At 34.8% G+C, this 20,523-nt stretch overlaps 4 protein-coding genes across 6 annotated transcripts; 2 read left to right on the top strand and 2 right to left on the bottom strand.

The window, feature by feature from the left end:
• The first annotated feature begins 4,580 nt into the window (after nt 1–4,580).
• LOC124177770 lies at nt 4,581–7,473 on the top strand. The gene is made up of 3 exons (XM_046560557.1): nt 4,581–4,986; nt 5,472–5,730; nt 5,818–7,473. Exons 1-3 carry the CDS (start codon nt 4,825–4,827, stop codon nt 6,645–6,647), a joined length of 1,251 nt encoding a protein of 416 aa, XP_046416513.1. The 5' UTR covers nt 4,581–4,824; the 3' UTR covers nt 6,648–7,473.
• Nucleotides 7,130–12,780, bottom strand: LOC124177766 (amidophosphoribosyltransferase-like). Of its 2 annotated transcripts, none has more exons than XM_046560551.1 (8): nt 12,625–12,780; nt 10,341–10,560; nt 9,891–10,183; nt 9,460–9,709; nt 8,563–8,796; nt 8,351–8,478; nt 8,037–8,258; nt 7,130–7,939 (listed from the first exon to the last, which is right to left on the bottom strand). In XM_046560551.1, the coding sequence occupies exons 2-8, from the start codon at nt 10,543–10,545 to the stop codon at nt 7,655–7,657; spliced, it is 1,617 nt and encodes a 538-aa protein (XP_046416507.1). In that variant the 5' UTR covers nt 10,546–10,560; nt 12,625–12,780; the 3' UTR covers nt 7,130–7,654. The 2 variants fall into 2 exon arrangements, with proteins under 2 accessions (XP_046416507.1, XP_046416508.1); XM_046560552.1 differs by having other exon boundaries at nt 9,469–9,709.
• Nucleotides 12,781–13,751: 971 nt separating this feature from the next.
• Nucleotides 13,752–18,112, top strand: LOC124177769 (multifunctional protein ADE2). 2 transcript variants are annotated; one of them, XM_046560554.1, is made up of 6 exons: nt 13,752–13,907; nt 14,782–15,105; nt 15,352–15,695; nt 15,947–16,222; nt 16,608–16,752; nt 17,386–18,112. In XM_046560554.1, exons 1-6 carry the CDS (start codon nt 13,898–13,900, stop codon nt 17,550–17,552), a joined length of 1,266 nt encoding a protein of 421 aa, XP_046416510.1. In that variant the 5' UTR covers nt 13,752–13,897; the 3' UTR covers nt 17,553–18,112. The 2 variants fall into 2 exon arrangements, with proteins under 2 accessions (XP_046416510.1, XP_046416511.1); XM_046560555.1 differs by lacking the exon at nt 17,386–18,112 and adding an exon at nt 17,225–17,323.
• Nucleotides 17,786–20,479, bottom strand: LOC124177768 (xaa-Pro aminopeptidase 3-like). Its single transcript, XM_046560553.1, has 4 exons — nt 20,287–20,479; nt 19,080–20,030; nt 18,604–18,966; nt 17,786–18,500 (listed from the first exon to the last, which is right to left on the bottom strand). Exons 1-4 carry the CDS (start codon nt 20,336–20,338, stop codon nt 18,331–18,333), a joined length of 1,536 nt encoding a protein of 511 aa, XP_046416509.1. The 5' UTR covers nt 20,339–20,479; the 3' UTR covers nt 17,786–18,330.
• Between the last annotated feature and the right edge of the window lie 44 nt (nt 20,480–20,523).

The following is a 20,523-nucleotide window of genomic DNA, read 5'->3' as shown; positions in this document are numbered from 1 at the left end:
TCGATAATTCATACTGTTTAAAGTTATTTTAGAAGATATATTCTGTCAGTTAATAATATTGTTCGAATTTTAATCTTGTGATCGAGATAAGAAAAAAATGGCAGATCTTTTGTAAGTATAGTTCGCTGTCTCCTTTACCAGCTAGCTTTGACACGGACAATATGTGTCGTTTGGATGTTTTCAAAACTTCTCAAATCGTTCAATGCATTAATTATGTAAGATCCAAGCGGCATGACAAATATCCCGGGAATGCGTCTTTGCGCCTAAAAAAGTCTGAGACCGCTGCATCAGAAAAACTTTAAAGAATTTCAAAGAGATTTGACGTTATAACACTTGTTTGTGTGATGGTTGGATTATTTCTCGTAAAGACAAAACCCTACAAAATTGTATTGAAAATATATTACCTCGATTTATTCGTTTTGATCAGAATATTTGCGACCAGTTTATCGCGTTCTTAATGTCATGCGACCTTAAGGGGATCTTGTCACGACCTTTTGCCGATATATGTTTGCAGACACTACAGGTGTATACAGCGACGCAACAATCAAAAAAAAATCACGTAATTCAAGGACGACTTATCTTTTGTAGTCTGTTTTGATTTTCATACGGTAACATGGTAATCCTTTCTCCATGTATGACAATTGTGTTTGATCGACCAAGGTGAAATGGCGGTGAAACAGCTCCGGTTACAAAATATTATTTAGGGTGATGCTTGGAAATTTGAAAAAGAAAAAACATTTAATTGAAAAGCAATTCATTTTTGATAACACAAACAGTGAATGCGCAAACAATGAGCAAATTATCGAAACTGAAAAAGAGGTTGAATTTAGAAAATGGAGTGGCTATCTTCATAGAGATGTGAACTTGAGCATTGAAATTTTCTTATCATACCACAGTCAAGGAATCAACGTTTTATTTTTCGCATGTTTGAGTCAGTTTTTTCAGACAACAAGTAGTTGAAGCCATTTCATATGTCGTTGATTATTTTTTTCCACAACATTGAGGTGCTTATACCTATATTTCCAGGGAGTCAGCGACACAAACGATATCTATATTAATGTCGCATGGGATACGTAAGCTAACAACAACATGGGATGATAAAAACTTATCCGCCGAAGCTAGAGAAGCTAGTTGGACGCAGTTCTGCAAAACGATGAAGGTAATACTTCACGGTTTAACGTGCCTACCACCTATCACCGTGAAAGATTTGTCAGTTTACCGTGTTTTCGGTTAAATATTCATGTAAATAAAAAAGTATAGTTTAAAGTATTAGTTCTATTTTTTAACGGGTGGATCATACAACAGGATGTGATATATGCCAACTGGGGAGTAACGGAAGCAGAAAGAAGGATGCTGGCGGAGAAATTGGACCTGCTGACAAGTGAGACAGCCTTTGTTTGTAACGTTCAAGTATTCAGTATTATACATTTGTTTTCATTTAGTTGCAAATTTATCAATCGTTTTATTTACAATAGCTTTATACTAACCACAGTCATCTAATTATACCCAATTTCAATTACTATTTGCCTTCGAACTATGCTGATTCTCATCGATCGCATAAAAAATCATAGTCATATTGATTATTGTTGCCATTTTAACGTCTGTCCTATTGTAGGATTTGACACGAGAAAGGATTCCATCGGGGAACTTCTAATAAAGGTTTGTTGTAGTCAAAATTCATGATAAAAAATTGAAAATTCGTCATTTTCATGTTGACGCCTGGATGTTCAAGATTTGAATAAATGTCTATTTAACGTAAACACTTATGATATCGTTGATAACTCATTCTGAGTTACTAGATATTTTTAAGCTTCTTGGATCTGAACTCGTTGGAATAGTGGCAGAGATCCCAAGTAAAATTTACTTGCAAAGTTTCAAATTACACAGGTCTGCAAAAAAATGACTTCCGTTTTCCTCCATCATGTACAGTATTCTTGGAAAATACAAGGTAATTGCATAAAAGAAAAAGCATAACAATAATGAAAAAAAAACTACCATTTTATTACAATGACCTAAACAATATTTCTTATACAGCTAAACAAACAATTTCATTATGAGATGTATTTAACGCTCCGTGTGCTGTCTTTTCGCCTATAAAACTTTTTCTTCTATTTGATACACCTCCGACCACGCTTCCGCTTTCCATTTTCTGTTTCCCTGTACTTATATATTTATTGTTGAGTCTTACTATCATACATGTTAAATGGAAGTAAGGAATCACTTTTGCACAGGATTCTTAGAATCAAGAATAGGATACCAGATTTCGAATTAAACGGGAATTTCACTCCAAATGAAACTACAAACACGAGTTCAAGAAAAAACCTGACGCGATGGGACTTTTTGACTATTTTTCCCGGTTTCAGCGAGTGCATATCTATAAAAAACCTGTAAAGTTTTTTGGTTTCAGACCTATGTTACACTTTGCAATTCAGTTTGGCTTGATATTTCCAACAACAAAGAAAATCGTTCGACAATGAATATTCTTCTTGAAACCTGAAAATTAGGAATATGTGTAATGTTTGAAATGCTGGAAAATTTCTTTTTTTCCCAGATTGGAAACGGCCAGCCTCAATATTAGTAAAACGACGGACTGCAGTACTTTCTATCAGTGGGACTCAACGATCTACAAATTGAAATTGCAAACTTCTGTTGATTACTCAATATATTATATTTCTAGACATTTTCTTTTAGTAAACCACAAAATCGGCTTCAATCAATCATCAGTTAGCATCAAATGTCTGTCATATCAGATATATTATGTAAGTGCTACATAAAAAAACAAAATGGCGATTAGATGATTTCGATTCACGGACGATTCATTATATCACCGGTGCAAACTAAGAAATAATTTTATTAATATGAGCATAAATAATTAAATATACATGAGCGCATGTGCATTATTTGATATAGCAGATAAAGTAAGCAACAAACTATTTCCTTTTCTAATCTGCATGTCAGATACAATGTTCATTTTAATCTTGTATAATCACTGGATTTCATTGTTTTTCCCTTGATAATCTATTAACAGTAAAGTACTGCAAATGTTTTGCAAAACTCTTCGAGATTATTGTTTTTATTCAGTCCGGTCGAGTAATTGAATTTGTAAACCTATAAGACCAGTATGAGTCTGTATTTTCCAAGCATATGGGATTCTACACCAAATACAATGTATGTAAAGACTAGAATGGCTCACGGCATTGCCAAGTGGTCGGTGTCGAGCCTGCTGTGCAATGACGAATAAACGATCATTTATTTCTACGTTATGTTGATCTAATAAATAGAGTTCAGTCTGTCAATCATTTTCAGAATCAAGTTAAACTTTTTTCTTGTATTACCGACGCGCGCGTATTCAACTTTCGCTGGTTGTGCGAAATCTTATCTAACACACTTTTCATCCCAAGCTAACCATCTGAACAATTCACTGGTTTTTCCCGTCTTCTGGTCGGCAACATTGCCAACTTCAGATGTTTAAATCCAGATATATTCTCGAACCGATAAACAGTAAACTTTCCTGAATGATTGTGTATCATTGGAAATAATTGAAAGAGTGAATACCTCAAGTGTATGTTTATACAGTCCAATGGTGGTAATTGATTGTTCAGCGTGCGGCAGCGAGAGGTAACTATCTGTATGCTTTTTCCGAACTCGATTACATTTGATAGCGGTGTTCTAATTTCTTGATCACAAACTCTGTCGATTACGTGATTCACGAAGTGACAGTAGGTATGCATTTCCGAGGTCCTAGGTAAAATTTTGAATACCTTGATTTTCCCTACGGCTAGGTACCAATGGTTATAGTTTATAGTGTGTTTATCTCAAAGTCCTTAAGTAACTTTTGAAAGAGTAGATTCAACATAAAATGATAAGAGACCTTTTTTGTATCGTGTTCAATTCCCTACAAAAATACGTTGCGAAATGGGTATGCATGGGAAATAGAAATTCGACCTCTTGATATTAATATTAAGAGCTGAAACTTGGGTACCATCTTTCTTTCGTCATTTGGAACAATATTTTCTATTTTGATTTTGAAAAAAAAATTGGTGATGTTTTTGATAGAGTCTACCGTACACGCATAAAATAATGGAAAATATAGTATTTATCGGCTTCAGATAAGCTTTGGAAAGCGCTGGTGCTAGGTACGGACACTCAAGGGTGGATTTTCACGTGCACCAAACAGCTGCTCTGATCCGTCAATTCACCGAATCACCAAGCGTGAGATGTCAGCAAATGGTGATTTTGGCGAATTGGCTAATCAGAGCATGCACGTGAAAATCCAGCCTAATACTCTCGTTATTCGTAAGGTTTGAACCACTGAAATATAACAATATGTCGGAGGTTTGGACATATATTTCAGTGGTTTGTTTGTTACCAGATTTAATACCCATCAACACTTTTCCGGTGACATTGTTTTTCATTTGTGACCAGTACCTAATCTGGTGATTACACTGAAATATAGTAATACTGGAATGTGCACCGTGTAGTCTATACCCACCAAGTCTATGGGATAGGCGCGCGCAAATTTAAACAAGGACACAAATATTCTCCATATTAGTGAAGGAGAGGGGGAGCCCTTACTCTCTCGGTCAACGCCGCGTTACGGCGAACGTTCCGTATTCTATTCCTTTTCACAGCGTGCCAGCGTTAATTTTCAAATAGCGGTATTTTCATTTTTTCATCCTGTTTTATTCGTGCGTTGATATTGAAATGTACGGTTTGAGTTGAGATCAGCATTTTCTGATTATCTCAGTGGTATTGGGGTGATCAAAATCTGATACTTCTTTTAGTTGATGTTAGAACGAATTATAATAGGAAAATAGGTTAGACATGTCGGATGATGAAAGTTGCTTGTCCGAAGATGAAAGTGAAGTACTGGTGTACGTCGAATGTGAGGGATACGTTGACGGCAGCATATTTAAAAATGACAAACTTCAACTCGACATTATCGGCGTTGACTCCGACCATCCGATCATGCAAATCAACGGAAAGGTAAAGTGTGACACTTTTAATAAGTCTCACTCCCAACTTGTATGAATTCGAGTGAAAATCCAATACATATAAAAGAGGGCATCAACTTCGAACGATTTGAGAACCGGTTACATGATAAATTAAATTTACTAGTAAAATTTTAATGTTAATTCAATGATTCAATCCATGAAGTCTGAAAATTTTAATTACTACAAATCTACAGATTATGGAATTTTGATACACTCTCATAAAAAATACAGTGGATATTTTATATGAATTGGCTCAAAAAATATTATCATAAATTTAACAAAAAAAAATTGATTGTTATCAAAGTTTGAAATTTTTTTTATTCATGCAATCAAATCGTAGAGCTAAAAACACGAGAGAAATAGTAAAATAAAATTATCTTCTCAAATCGTTACGTAATAGATAAATAATTATACCTGCCTGTAATTGTTAGACATTGTCAAATGAGTGTCAAATGACTTGATTGGATGATCTTACAGTTTTATGAAGGCACGTATCACGATGCGGCGGGAACTTACATGTTCTTTGAAAGAGATGAAGCACCAGTTGTAGATGATCCTGCCTTTGAAACACCCGCAACATTGAAATATTTTGCCAAAACTAGGAAGCTGTTGAAAATGGAGAGGGTATTCACCATGCAAAGAACTGAGGTCTTAGGAGACTCGGATCATTTGCACTATCTGCCTAATATAAGTACCATCAAAGAGGCTGGTGTTCCGCCAAAGTATCAAGACGATGGTACTGTGACGTTGATCAAGATTTGAGATTTGAGCTATATTTATAATAGTGATAGTAGTATACTTATTCATACTTTAAATATTACAGCTTTGCAATTCTGGGAGAGGATGCGAGATGATAGAATGGAAGCATTAAAAATTTACTTAGAAAAGCAAGAAATCAGAGATGAAAAACGGTTGAAAGGAATTGAACTTGACTCAGAATCAGATGATGACAATCCGTTTGCTATGTATAAGTCAAAAAGTATGAAAGGCGCAAACAGTGCACCTTCACAATCCAAGCCTCAACATACCACCTCAAACTTTGCTGCAGAAAGCTCTGAATCCGAAGACATTGATATTTCAAATATATTGAATAAAGTAATGAAATTAGACTCGAGTGTAGACGCAGCTGAAGAAAGTTGGAAGATAAAGCCTGGTGAAAAATTGACGGTAATAGATCCTGGCCCTTCGACTTCTAAACAAACTCATCTTGATATGCCGTTGTTGGCTTCTATGAAAAAAAGGAAGTCGTCATCCAAAGCAATGTCCAAATCAAAGTCAAAAGTTGTATTTAAAAAACCGAACAGAAGAGCTCCTAAATCAAAAAAATCTCAAACAACAATCCACAGCTCAGATGAAACGAGTAAAGTTAGTTCATTAGTGGTAGAGTCGGACTTTGATGAAATTCAAGTTCCAGTAAAATTGGAGGTACCGGAAAAAGAAGATAATAGTGATGAAAAAACTTTAGGAGCAGCTGATGAAGCAAGTATGAGTAGAAAGTCGGTTAGTCCAATGTCAAAGAGATTAGAAAAACAAGCAAAACGTGAAGCTAAAATGAAAGAAATTTCAAGAAGGCTCAAGGCACACAAAGATGAGTTCCTCAAGTCCCAGCATCATGTTAATGCACGTCAAGATTCGGGAAGCAATTCACATTGAAATTGACACATCACTGTTACATGATGTTATCATAACAATTTAAATATTGATCATCATTGTGCCAGGACTTGCAAAAGTAAAGTGCTCAGCAAATGAAACTGTTGTGGGTTGAAAGAATTTGGAAACCAGATTTTCATGAAGTTGTGAATATGTCGATTGTAATGGTAGTAAAAATAGTTTCAGAAGTATTTCGTAAGGAAAATCTGAATTCAAAAGTATTACGACATATGGGCTCTTTCGCAACTAATTATTCTGTCACGTTCTTCAAGTAATAGATAAATGCATTGGCATCAATTCTAGTCGTTCCTCATCGACTCAAATCAAACTCGCTCTCTAATCTCGCAAATTCTCGCAGTTGATACTGGACAATTACTTTTCAGAGTAATTGTTAATAATTATACATATTTTTCAAAGCACGACGTAGTGTTTTGGTGTGCGTATAAGTATAAGGGTAAATGTATCTTATTTAAACAAGAATCATATCATTAACAAATGATGTAATATATTTTTTCATTTTTGTAATATACAAATTATGGAGTACAAATTACGTAACATTAAACGTAATCACAAAGTTTACAAAAGTATGGTTCTAGAAGTAATTTACAATGTATTAGTAAACATGTGTATGTTACATAAAGGCCTCTGGTTGCTAATATCATAGCGCAGAATAATTGATACAAAACAGTACATTCAATCAGATCGAATGAGATCACTACAGTATGACAATATATCTTTCTTAATTCTACAATTAAATTAAATAGTCAATTTTATCTACATTCTAAATGATATATTTTACGCAGCGTGTTACATCTGCTTGCTTAATGATCATCAAAATCCTGGGCTCTGCTGTATCAAAGATCCAAACGAGAAACATTATTCAATTTTTGGTCATATGTAAATTATGAAATTGACAAATTATGGAAAATGTTATTGAAGCGAAATAACTTTCAAAGAATTTTATCAAATCGGTCGAAAATATTGTATATGTAATTTTTCGGTGCCAGTGTCTACCAGTCCAAGTCACCAGGTAATTCACCAGGTAATTCATCCGGATATTCACCCGTCAAGCATGCAGTGCAATGTCCGATATAACTGCAATCTCGGTTATCCATGCCATGCCTAACTGCTTGAACAAGCCCTTTAACTGATAAATAAGTCAAGCTATCTGCACCAACATGTTTAGCCAATTTTATACTATCCAATTTATTTGCGATTAATTCTTCTCGTGTCGGTATATTGATACCCATGTAACAAGGATATTTGAGAGGTGGAGACGCGATTTTAATATGAACCTGCAAAAAATGTTCCCAAGTTTACATTTATCCAGTTGTTTACAGTATAATATAAACAATCTTATTAACACATATATATATAATATGCCAATTATACCTCCTTAACACCAGCATCTCGGAGTAGTTTGATAATCGGGCCAATTGTGTTTCCTCTAACAATCGAGTCATCAATTAATATAAGTTTCTTTCCTTTAACATTTGCAGATAGTGCACCAAATTTCTTAGCCACTCCTAATTGTCTCAATCTTGTGCTTGGCTGAATGAAAGTACGACCAACATATCTGTTTTTACACAAAACCTCAGCAAAGGGTATCATTGACTGAAAACCAAATATCGATATTTTCAAGAAATGGATTCAAAACCACTAAGACTTGATGGATGATATACAAAATTGTTTGAATCACTATTCACCTGTCTGGCATATCCATGCGCAGCTGCTGTGCCTGACTCTGGGACTGAGCTAACTATGTCTGCATCTACTGGAGATTCCAAGGCTAATACTTTTCCACACTGCATCCTAACGGAATATACCATTTGACCTGAAATAAAAGAATAAGAGAAATTTCAAATTATGAATTCTTGATGATTGCAAAAAACGAGGGAATATGAAAAAAATTATTCACCTTCAAAAATACTGTCACTCCGTGCAAAATACACGTATTCAAATATACAAAATGCTTGTGGCTTTTTATCCGGTCGTTCTATTATGTCAATTGTTTTAATTCCTTCACGGGTCAATTCAACAATTTCCCCTGGAAAAACTTCCCGGACGTATCTTGCACCAATACTAAGAAAGCCACAAGACTCGGATGATATGACCCAACCATCAGCCTCGTCCTCATCATCAGATTCATTAGCTGTTGAAGGAAAAGTAAATTAATATTTCTTATTTACACGTATTAGAAATACGATGAGGAGTTTCATGACACATTATCGTTGTGTTAATTAACAACGAAGTAAATTATTTGTAGCGCAAATTTGAAATTGATAAAACTGAATACTCTGCAAGAAAAATGATAATCTGCAGTAGGATCAGGAAAATTCTCTATAAATTAAACACTTCTTTTTAGTAAATGGTACAAATATGAAAAGTGATATTGCGAATTTTGCATGCTCTCTAGTTTCAGTTCTCTATACAGATATTTTACAAAAAAAGCTCAAAAGAAATACTAGAAATCAATATAGTAGGTTAATTGCTTTATTTAATCGCTGCACTGAAGTTTTCGTGTAATTTAATGTAATCTACTTCAACATATGACAAGACTATGGAGGTATTTGTTAGACATTTGTATCCGGTCGAACTTAAGGAATATTTCAAAAAACTCGAATATAACAAAACAATCTGACGAACATTTTTTTCTTCCGTTAAAAAATACACGCCATTTCAAAATATGAAAATTGCTATTAAAATGATTAATATATCAACAGTCTAAAGTGCCAGGACGTTTAGTGTTAAATTACGAGACAATGTTCGAATAAATATCTACAATAAACCACTTGCATTCTACACCACCACCCACCAAGATTACCGATGGGGACAATTTTTCCCAGGCACAGAGGTCGATTGCCATACGGATCTCTCACTCCGTAGATTCTGTCTCTATGCATAATAACCAAAGAATATGATAGGGGAGCTAATTGCATAAGGTGTTTAATCCGCGCTGGCCAGTCTGGTCCACTAATTTCGCCTTCAGGAGGATTGAGACACAATGCTTGTGTAATTAATTCTGAGTCAGAATGTGTGGATAATCCAACTCCTCGACTGAGTACCTGTGATAAAAAAAAAAAGAAAGAAAACGTAATTCAACACTGTGATTATTTTGTCAGTAAATTGCTTAATACTCTTGGAAGCTTGAGTGATAAATTCTGCGAATATTGGAAATGAAAATGAAGTTATTAATCTTACATTAAACTAATAGTGGTGCAATTTCAGGGAAAAATTGAAGCCTACCATTTTTCTGAGGGATTCCGTATTTACAAGCTCTCCATTGTGTGCAACAGCCAGTGCTCCATGAGCTGTGTGAACAACAAAAGGCTGACAATTAACTTCTTCACTTGCCGCGCTTGTACTGTACCTCGTGTGACCTATTCCCAGATTTCCTCGCAATCTTCTGATATTTTCGTCATTGAAAATATTACTAATCATTCCCATTCCCTTGTGGACATGAAATGATTTTGCGCAAAGGCCCTTACTCGTCACAATGCCCGCACTTTCCTGACCTCGGTGCTGCAAGGCTACAAGTCCTGTTACAAAGAAGAACTCAATTAGCACATCAAAATTATTAAATATTATTTGAGTGTTTAGTACGTTTAAGATGTTTCCACGGTCTTATCCACGGTCAGAAATAATTCAGGGCGTAATTAGCATTGCAGCTCACGTCATTCTAGATAAAAAATTTACCTAAACAAATCACTTGTGCCACGTCAACTTGTGATGGCCAATCCCCAGCAGCAATGCATCCAAACACACCACACTCGTGTGTTAATCCAGAAGTTTTTTGTCCACGTGTTTCACCCTTACTGTGAGGTCTTTTTGTTTGTCTAGTCTGCACAGCAAGCCTAGACATTGCCTTAGTGCAATCGTCTTGCGGCTCATTGCAGGACATATTTAATGTATGATTCTGTGAATGAAGAATTAAATGATCAATCCGCTTTTGATATTATCATGCGCATAGTGAGTTGCGAAAGTATTATTTCTGACGTAATTGATCAGTATAAGACCTTTGCCACATTTAAATTTACTAGCACAAAGTTAATGTTGACAATGTTGAACAGGAATTGCATAATTTGCTATGTAATGTCGTAATTCCCACGTAGTTGTAAACAGAGGAATCAAAGTCGAAAGATAAACAGCTTGAACTGCCTCGAATATAAACCACAGCTTTGCGTAATAAAAGAATTATTAAAAAACAGGAAAGTGCGTAGGTTCAATAAATTCATTACAGTTATCAAGTATTGGAAATTTATCTTGTTATTGTTGACAAACATCTTCAAAGTTCTTTGAATAATTTTGAGAGTTACAATTTCGAAAGATTTGGCTGTAGATGTACTTTATAATTATTTGATCACATCTCATCAAACTTGCTGCACATACATATTAGAAAATGAATAAGATCAATTTTTCAAAAATCAATTATTGAATGAGTAGACATTCATATTTTCTTTAGCATTAATGTAATTTGACACATTTTACTGTTTCATATTTAAGTTGCTACTTTAACTTGTGCCTTTCCTTAAAATTCTTATTTATCCGGCTAAAATTTTACTATTTCCATGCAATTTAAATGACCATGCGCAAGTGCCAAATAAATTAATTGAAATATAAATTTGCAAGAAAATAAGTCATATATAGCCTGTAAGTGGCAAACAGAATCTTTGATAATGCGGAATGCATAAAAAGCAGTTGCAAAATCACAACTTGAAGCGTTGGTACATTCCATTCTGATAACGAGACCCCCTAGTGATGGTGAATTAACCCGCCCCATTATCAAGCAACTTGTGTATTTTCTTGACCTCTGCAAAGGCATCTTTGCTATTTTATTTTTTATCGCATACGTGTTTATAATTTCTTGCAATTTCACAATATCATTTTATATACAATAATATTCTACTGACGACATATGTAGTCCAGATAGTGTTCCAGCGTTTGTTATCCTCACCTACCTTATGATTACAGTTTCTTCTTAAATTACTAATTACCACTAATTATAGTATAGAAATTTTCGCAACATATATAACAAGAATTGAACATTGTCACTAACAGTCATGATTGTAATATTAACTGATACTTGAAGTGATATGCATAATTGTCATCAGTTGCGTGATTTTACGTCAATCTGTTTCTAAATTCTAATGACAACGACTGCGACAGTTCTAGTTCGAACAATGATGAAATTATTATTTTCATCATTATTATTATAACACAATTGCTACGTAATCGCGTACAGTGGTTACAGATTGCGTATAACGTGCGTAATTATGCGTCCGCTGTACGATAAAGTACTAAGCTATAAACGATTAAGTTGATTATCTGAAGCTGTAAATTAGTAACAGTAGATATCGGCTCTAGACATGATGTAATTAATGACAAGCACACCCAACGCCCACGTGGTTCGAAATCCGTAAGGTTAAAGCCACCCATGTGACGTGGAAAGTATTAGTAACATTCATATTATGGTAACCCAAGTCCGACGTTGTAAACTAATAATTATTAAATTTATAAAAATGCGAGTCGAAACCATCGGTTACGGCACGGGCGCACGAAAAAAACTAAAATTTGTGCATGCTATATGGCGTACTTGATTATTCTGCAACGTGAACATTTACTCTCTCTGCCTTATACAGTATATTTTCTATTGCAGAAATATACCAAAACACAATGCGAAATAGAAATATAATATTGGTATTTCTTACATATTAGATAAAACAGAACGGAATTGATTAGGTTATGCGAAAATCAAATGATTGAGATCGTACTTTTGTACGAGACGGTACAGAACATGCAATGGACACCTGTTGCCGAATCGCGTGTCGAATTCGTGCTGCGACATAAATATAACTTTCGCACAAATTCGAGTGTCGGTATTTGCTCATAAATTAGCTGTGGAAAATCAGCCCAATTTGACGCAGAAGCAATATTTCTTACTCGCTAATGCATGAGTGAATAGTTTAATTCATATACTCACGAAATTTTAGCGTATACGATGCAGTTACCAAAGCGCCAAAACGAACGTGCACGCCAAGCGCTCGCGTGGGTTAGAATGATCCGTAAAGACCAATGGGAAGTAGTTTTTGAGTGGAGGGGCATCTCGCGCCAACCTCCTTCATCGTCGTGCGTATTATATTATTTATCTCCTTTTATACTACATGTAAGGACAATTATCGCCAGCTGTCACATGTACGCAGGAAACTAAATCAATGAAGCAATCCCGCAACGATCGAAACTTGACAAACATTTCATTATACAACACTACTGATCTGCGACCCTTTATTATTGTGTTGTGAACAAATGAAATGTAGATTTACAGCTCGTAAATTAAGTATATACGTTGTTTTCTGATTTTAATTATCTTTAGACATTTTTTCCCTCGTCTAATTATGGGCTATCAAGGCAATATAGTTTTTACGCGGAGGAATATACAAGTATGCTATATTTAAAGGTAAATTATAATCATTGAAAATTTTTGGAAAAGTTGTTGATTTCTATTACCCAAATTTCGTTCGAGCAATTTTTTGGGTAATCAGTTGTTCTGAAAATCCGGGGTAATTCAAATTCATCATGAAATTTGCAAAAAAAAGTTCCCATTCACGAGGAGAGATTGAAATATTCTGAATTTTGGAATTATTATAGTTCGAGAGCTTTAATTTCCGTTGTATAAATATTATTACAGTTGTATAATTGTCGAATACAACTACAGGATAAATTCAAGTTTTACTTATTGTTAGATTGGAAACAATTAATGATTTTCTTAATCTCAAGTTTTAATAGGAGCGCATATATAATAATTTTGCTCCCGAAATTTCAGACATGATTACATCAACCGAAAACGTATCAATACCCCACGATTCTGTAAATTTATCAATACGTTTCTTTGAGTAATGCGATACAAATGTAAGGTCAAACGAGTCATGTTGAGATTTCAGGGGCTTTGAATTAATCGGGCTAACGCGATTGTTTCCAAAAAAAAAAATCAGACGCAGACCTGTGATTATAGTATAAATTTTAGCCTGTCGGTAAATAAAAATTAATCATACATATATTTTCTCGGCAGGGGGTATCACCCCATTTCATACATGGATGTATCGGGTTGACGATAACGTATAATTCGAGCCAATCACGCTGTGGCCGTTGGTGGGAGTTGTTGCGATAGTATTCGACGACTATCCGGCGTCTTCGACAATCGTGGTGCGGTAACTGTGTGTTCAGCATAGATCCCGACGTCTTTCAGGCAAATCATTATGTCTCATAGTGAGTTGATAAATTATATTAATTGAATTGTTTCGTAGAAGTCCTTCAGAGGATTCAGCTTCTTACAAACTATACGAAATAAAGAGTAGAGATTTTACCGCATTGGTAGGATGAAGAAGCAAATGAAAATTCCACGCCATTATCCCAGACTTTTTTCTTTCGACTGTACCCAACCGTCGCACACGCGCATGGGTCATAGCTTGGCGACCACATAATTTGATTATTTAATTTATCCATATTTAAACCGCATCAAACTTGTCCATTTATTTTTCACGAATCATTCACTAATACCATAGATAAAAATATGGCCTACCCCTCGGCATTGATATAGTTCAGCTAATTTAAACAGGTATTCCGAGTACAGGTATTCATGTTCACTATTCAGAGTATTTTTTACTTCATCATTACCACGTCAAAGTGCTTGGTAGAAACACATTGTACACGCATGAAAGGGCGTTTTACCCTGGCCTTCAAATCCGCTCAATTCAACTCGACATCCCTGCATATATAGTTAATTTTGCTAAATGTGATAAATATACCGTCTATATACAGATTTAATTGCATTGCAATTGCTTTCTAAAAAATTAAATCTAAGAACAAATGAAAAATAACCTGAAGCTTGAATCATTGAATCAAGTCAAGTTAGGACTAATTGCATATTAAGTTTTTAAGTTCAACTTTTTCAGTTTCGTTTCTTAAAATGTATGATAATGATAAAGCATCTTAAATTCTGTAAAAATTTCCATCAATCTGTGCATGAAAAATACAAAGTTTCATGTATTCTACTCCCAAAATAATTTATTACTTTAATGATTGATTGTTACATTATCACTTAAGTTTTGGTCAGAGATTAAAACGCATTACTATATTTTAGATTACAAGCTTGGTGAGCTGATCATCGAAGGTAAGACAAAACAGGTCTACGAGTTAGTGGATAATCCAGAATTATGTTTACTACAAAACAAGGATCGCATTACTGCTGGAGATGGAGTGAAGGCTCATGACTTGGAAGGGAAGGCAGCTATCAGTAATGCAACAAATGGAAAAGTATTTGAATTACTGAACCAGGCTGGAATTAAAACAGCTTTTGTTCAAATCGCTGGAGAAACTGCATCTATATCTAGAAAATGTGAAATGATTCCCATAGAATGGGTTACCAGAAGATTGGCCACTGGCAGTTTCATCAGAAGACATGCAGGTATACGAAACAATTCTCACTGAGGTTCTTAATACATTTTTGGAAATTTTCAACCGATGTGATCACTATTCTACTCCTCATCATCACTTGTGGTTTTTCCAAATCCATGAAATTTTTTCACTCATTTCAAAAACATGTTGGACTTATTACTTTCGTATTGTTCAGCTGCAAATAATAGTACTTGGTATTAAACTTGACCATGAGTGATATTCAACAAAGCACATTTTTGTTCCCTTCCCAATGCAGGTGTGCCAGAAGGATACAGATTCAATCCACCTCTTCAAGAAACGTTTTTTAAGGATGATGCTAATCACGATCCCCAGTGGTCTGAAGAGCAAATAATATCAGCCCAATTCAAAGTAAACAACCTTTTGATTGGCAAAGATGAGGTTGATATTATGAGGCATACAACCATAACTGTGTTCGAAGTACTCGAAAGAGCGTGGGCTACACGAGACTGTGCGCTTATTGATATGAAGATTGAATTTGGTGTCGATAACAAGGGTGAAATTCTGGTAGCTGATGTTATTGACAGTGATTCTTGGAGACTTTGGCCATCCGGTGACAAAAGGCTTATGAAGGATAAACAGGTAAAAAGTATTATGTGTACTCAGGCAGTTTGGGAATTGAATAAAATTCCTAGTCTCTCATTAATCTTGATTGTAAATATGTTTTTATGACTCTTTATAGCTAGTTCAGTAACTATCAGGATTTTCGAAAGTGAAGTAATTAGTTTAAATTAAAATTTGATACTTGAAATATAGAGAATTTTATATGGTAAAATAACGGTTAAAAACAAATCTTTGACCACTATTAACAGAATAAATACCACATTTTTTAGGTTTACAGGAATTTGACAACAGTGACACAAGCTGATCTAGAAACAGTTAAACGAAATTTCAAATGGATAGCAAATCAGCTAGATCATCTTGTCCCACCGCCAAGTTCTTTGGTTGTAATACTGATGGGTTCGCCATCTGATGAAGAACATTGTCAGAAAATAGCCAAACATGCAATGGCTTTAGGCTTGAGAGCTCAGCTTCGTGTTAGCAGTGCTCATAAAGCCACTGAAGAAACACTCCGCATACTTGCAGAATACGAAGGAAGTGGAGAGAAGGTACTAGCAATGCATACAGCGGAAGTTATAATTTATTCTGTGAAAATTCTGATGCTAGAAGACCTTTAGTTATTTTTTCATTCTAATTTTCTTCCTTCATGTTCATGATCTAAAAGGAGTTTATCTGTTCCTGAGCCAGTGTGTAGATAATGAAAACTGAGAAAGACATTGATTGTATAATAAAACGAAAATTTCAGCGATTCAGAATCTGTGCAGGTCAAGAGAATCAGTCGTGTTCAAATGAAAGTATTTCACAGAAGAAATTATTGAGTTGGTTGCATTCGGAGATAACGTAATCTCTGAAGAAAGCTAATATTAAAAGCAAGTAGCAATAACAAGAAACATTGTTTGTGTATACTTTATCTGCATCGTATCTTCTATGGAGGTGGTGCTAGTGGCTGTAGCGGGGAGAAGTAACGGATTGGGTCCAGTTCTCTCTGGAAATACTCCCTTCCCTGTCATTAACTGTCCTCCGGTCAAGCCTGACAGCGTTTCTCAAGATATATGGTCATCGCTTAACGTACCTTCTGGTAAGTTTCCACTCTATTAATCTATGAATCCTCACTTTGTCAAAGTGGTATAACATGTAAGTGCATATTCATTTCTGGATTCAAAATATTGTGGTTACTATACAAAAAAAGCTTACATCCTTGGACTCTCTTTGTAGCTGAAATACAGGTATAGTATATTCTACCAGAGATTGATTAAAATATTCAAGTTATAGGATCAATAAATATCAATAAATCTTAGAAGTGGTTATCTAGAGATGAAAAAAAATTTTATATTTTAGCTGTTGATGAATTATCCACAAAATTATTGATGGAACTAGAATAGATAGAAGTGATGGCTTAGCAGAGATTTATCTGACAAAGAGAAATTCGTATCCAATTATTTGACCAAGGCATCAATATTTTCAGTGTTGCCTTAATAGAGTTCTATGTTATAATTTTATTGCACAAATTCTTATTTCTTGTTAGTATTCTTGAAAGGTTACTTGTCTAGGTATACTTACTCCGTCATGGTATTCTTGATCTGCTTCGTCAGTCTCCTTTTACAGTCTCAAACTACGTATCAACTAAAACGAGGGTTTTTCAACTTAAAGGAAAGGAAAAAAAAAAAAAAAAACTTGATATCACAAAAAAATCCTCTGTTTTTAATTGCAGGACTTGGTTGTACCACAGTTTTGTATCCAGAGAGTGCAGCTTTGGCAGCAGCCCAAATTCATGCTTTGCACGATCATCTTGTTTGGTCACGTCTTCGAGTAAAACAACTTACAAACTTCGTCACTCTGAAAAAAGCGGACAAGAAACTCCGAAATCTCATCTTATAAATCTGCAGAAATAGATTTATACTAAATAATATTTCTACTTTCATAATCTTGATAGCTACATCTTCTAATTGAAAGACTTTCCAGATGAATTGAAAACAATTTCTGTAAATCAACAAGATTTTTTTTCTTCCACATTTTCTTTCTTACTTCCTTTCTTAAGTGTGAATTTTGTACTTTTTATGTAGCAATCTAAATTGTATAACAGCAGAACATAATCTTTTTTTTCTAATTAATTGTGCTACAATACCATTCTGCTTTACTGTTATTGCATTCATCAGATTAGATATGAATTTCAATTCGAATCTCATTTTATGGTAATTTTAACTCGAGTGCATTAATTCCATTTGATATATTACTTGCTTATTTGTAGATGTTTATGATAGCTGTACTGGTATATGCAATATTATTATTTTTACTAGCAGTCTTATATTGGATGCAAGTTTATAATATCAGAGTGCTTCCATTTAGACAAATCTTTGAATAATACAGTAAGTGCCTGACTTTTTATCACATATTTACATTGTGCGCTTGTTAAAATAAAATTACTATGTTACAAACAATTTGCGAGTATCATACTAAAAGAATCGTGAACTCTGAGAAGAAAACATTATCTGCTGGCGTATCATGTTGTTGCTAAAATAACAACTATATGTGGTTGATTAAGGTGTAAAATATATTTTTATTAATCTTTCAACATATAAAAGAGCTCAGCTTTCATGTATAAGTAGCTGACATACAATGCATACGTAACAATCAAATTTCAGGATGCAAATCTTCACTAGCATTGATTTTTATTAGCTAATGCCTCAATTTCTGCGATTTCCTTCGGACAATGTCTCGTTAGGATAACTGGACCGTTGTTTGTTATCAAAATATCATCTTCAATTCTGATTCCCATCCCATGAAATTCCGCAGGGGCTAGTTTGTTTCTTGCATTAACGTAAATACCTGTAAAATTATTATGTTAGTTACGTGAAAATTATCGCAATTGTACGTTATAATTTATATAAAAGTGAATAACAAATGCGGCGTTCAGGGTTGGGTACATTACCTGGTTCTATGGTAACAATCATTCCGGGTTGCAGCTTGATGGCTCGCGATATTCTTCCAGTGTCATGAACATCCATTCCCAAGTAATGACTAGCATGATGAGGACAGTAGGAATACGCAGCTGCAATTAGCTTATCCTGAACAAATGCTTTAGGTACCAATCCAACGTCTTGTAATCTCTGTCCCATCAGGAAACACATTTGGTGAAATATGTAATCTAACGTAGGCATTTCTCGTAACTTTGTTATCAATTCCTTCTGTGTATCGAGTACGATTTCATACAAAATCCTTTGCTGAGGTGTAAATGTACCATTAATTGGCCACGTACGTGTAATGTCTGATGAATAACCATGATACTCGCAACCTATTTGCAATAGGACATTCGATAATTAACTTTGTCTACAAGGTTTTTACATAAGCACAAAAATTTTAATAAGATACAAAGCATGGTATAATGAAAATCCTATGTTTACCAACCAGCATCCATGAGAACCATATCGCCATTATTAACAATCTGATTATTTGTGATGTAATGAATTATATTTGCATTATTCCCACCAGCCACCACAGGTGGATATGCAAGATATTCAGCACCATTCATTCTGCATTCGTAATCCACAGTAGCGAATATCTGATGCTCAGTTACGCCGGGTTTTGATACTTCAATTGTATTTGCAATGGCTGTAGAAGCGATTTCACAACTTTTTTGCATGAGTTCAATCTCAGGTTGAGTCTTGATCAATCTAATTTCGTGCATAAACGTTTTAAGCGAATCGAATACCTGTTTAGTAGATTGGCTTAAAAAAATATGCAATTTTGTTTGCAGCTCAGGTTGTATTATCTCTGTGTTATCGTACCAGACAATAGTGTTCTTATTTTCTTGAAGAAAAGACTTGACATAACTCTCAAACTCCGAAGTAGGAAGGGCTTGGTCTACGCCAAACATGCCAAGAGCTGCTTCAATTCCGGTCCGTGGACCATCCCACAACTCCGAGTGTGAGTCTTTCTTTCGTACGAATAAAATGGATGAACAATTATCACCCTTTGAAGTCATTACTAAGACGCTGTCCGGTTCTTGGCATCCGGTAAAGTACAGAAAATCTGTATTTTGTCTAAATACATAGGGTATCTTTTCCGACATGTAAACTTTGCTAGCTGACGGTATAATTAAAATATGATTAGTTGAAATCTTGGCTAAAAATGCATCCTTAAGAACTTTTTCCATCAAAGAATTTCTTCGTTTTTTAAAATCTTCTAGCGGTATGCCGGGTAGTAATTCACCTTCCCTAACGAGGTGGGGATGGGTTGCCGCTGTTGGTTGGCCATACCTGGGCTGCAGGAAATTTCTGCTTTGGTTTAGTGTTGATGCCAAATTTCGCGATGTTTTTGTGTTTGTTGAGTGTTTCACGAGAATCTGGTGACCTAAAGCTGCAAAAAGTAACAATCAAAAGACGTAATGTAGTTCCGGGTGTAGTGTTCAAAGTAAGTTTGTTTACATTTTCATTCGATTGAACACTGAAATTTCATAACAGGTTCTACGTAGAAATGAAATATATGAAAGGGGATTCTTTATTGTGAAATTTTATGTGAATATTTAAATCCACTGGGGGCATACGCAACATAACCCGTAAATTCGAAAGGTGTTTAGTAGCTGGAATGAATGCATTGTGAAATGAGCACTTACCAGATTTGTTTGTACATCCTTTTAGAACATATCTGCCAAAAGTACAGAACATTTTCACAATCTAATTGTTAGGCTAGTAAATTTAGAGAAAACAATATGTATCATTTTGCCAAGCAAAATATTACGGCGATGTGTTTCTTCCGAAAAGGCAGACGAAATTTTTTCTGAGGCTGCCCCTGGTATCCTGCCTTTTCATTGGTTAAACCGTAGCGTATGTGCTACTGCTACAGTTGCAGA

The sequence above is a fragment of the Neodiprion fabricii genome, chromosome 3, assembly GCF_021155785.1.
Source record: "Neodiprion fabricii isolate iyNeoFabr1 chromosome 3, iyNeoFabr1.1, whole genome shotgun sequence".
NCBI lineage: Eukaryota > Metazoa > Arthropoda > Insecta > Hymenoptera > Diprionidae > Neodiprion > Neodiprion fabricii.
The sequence above is the reverse complement of the archived record's forward strand: the minus strand, read 5'-3'. Positions and strand labels throughout refer to the sequence as shown.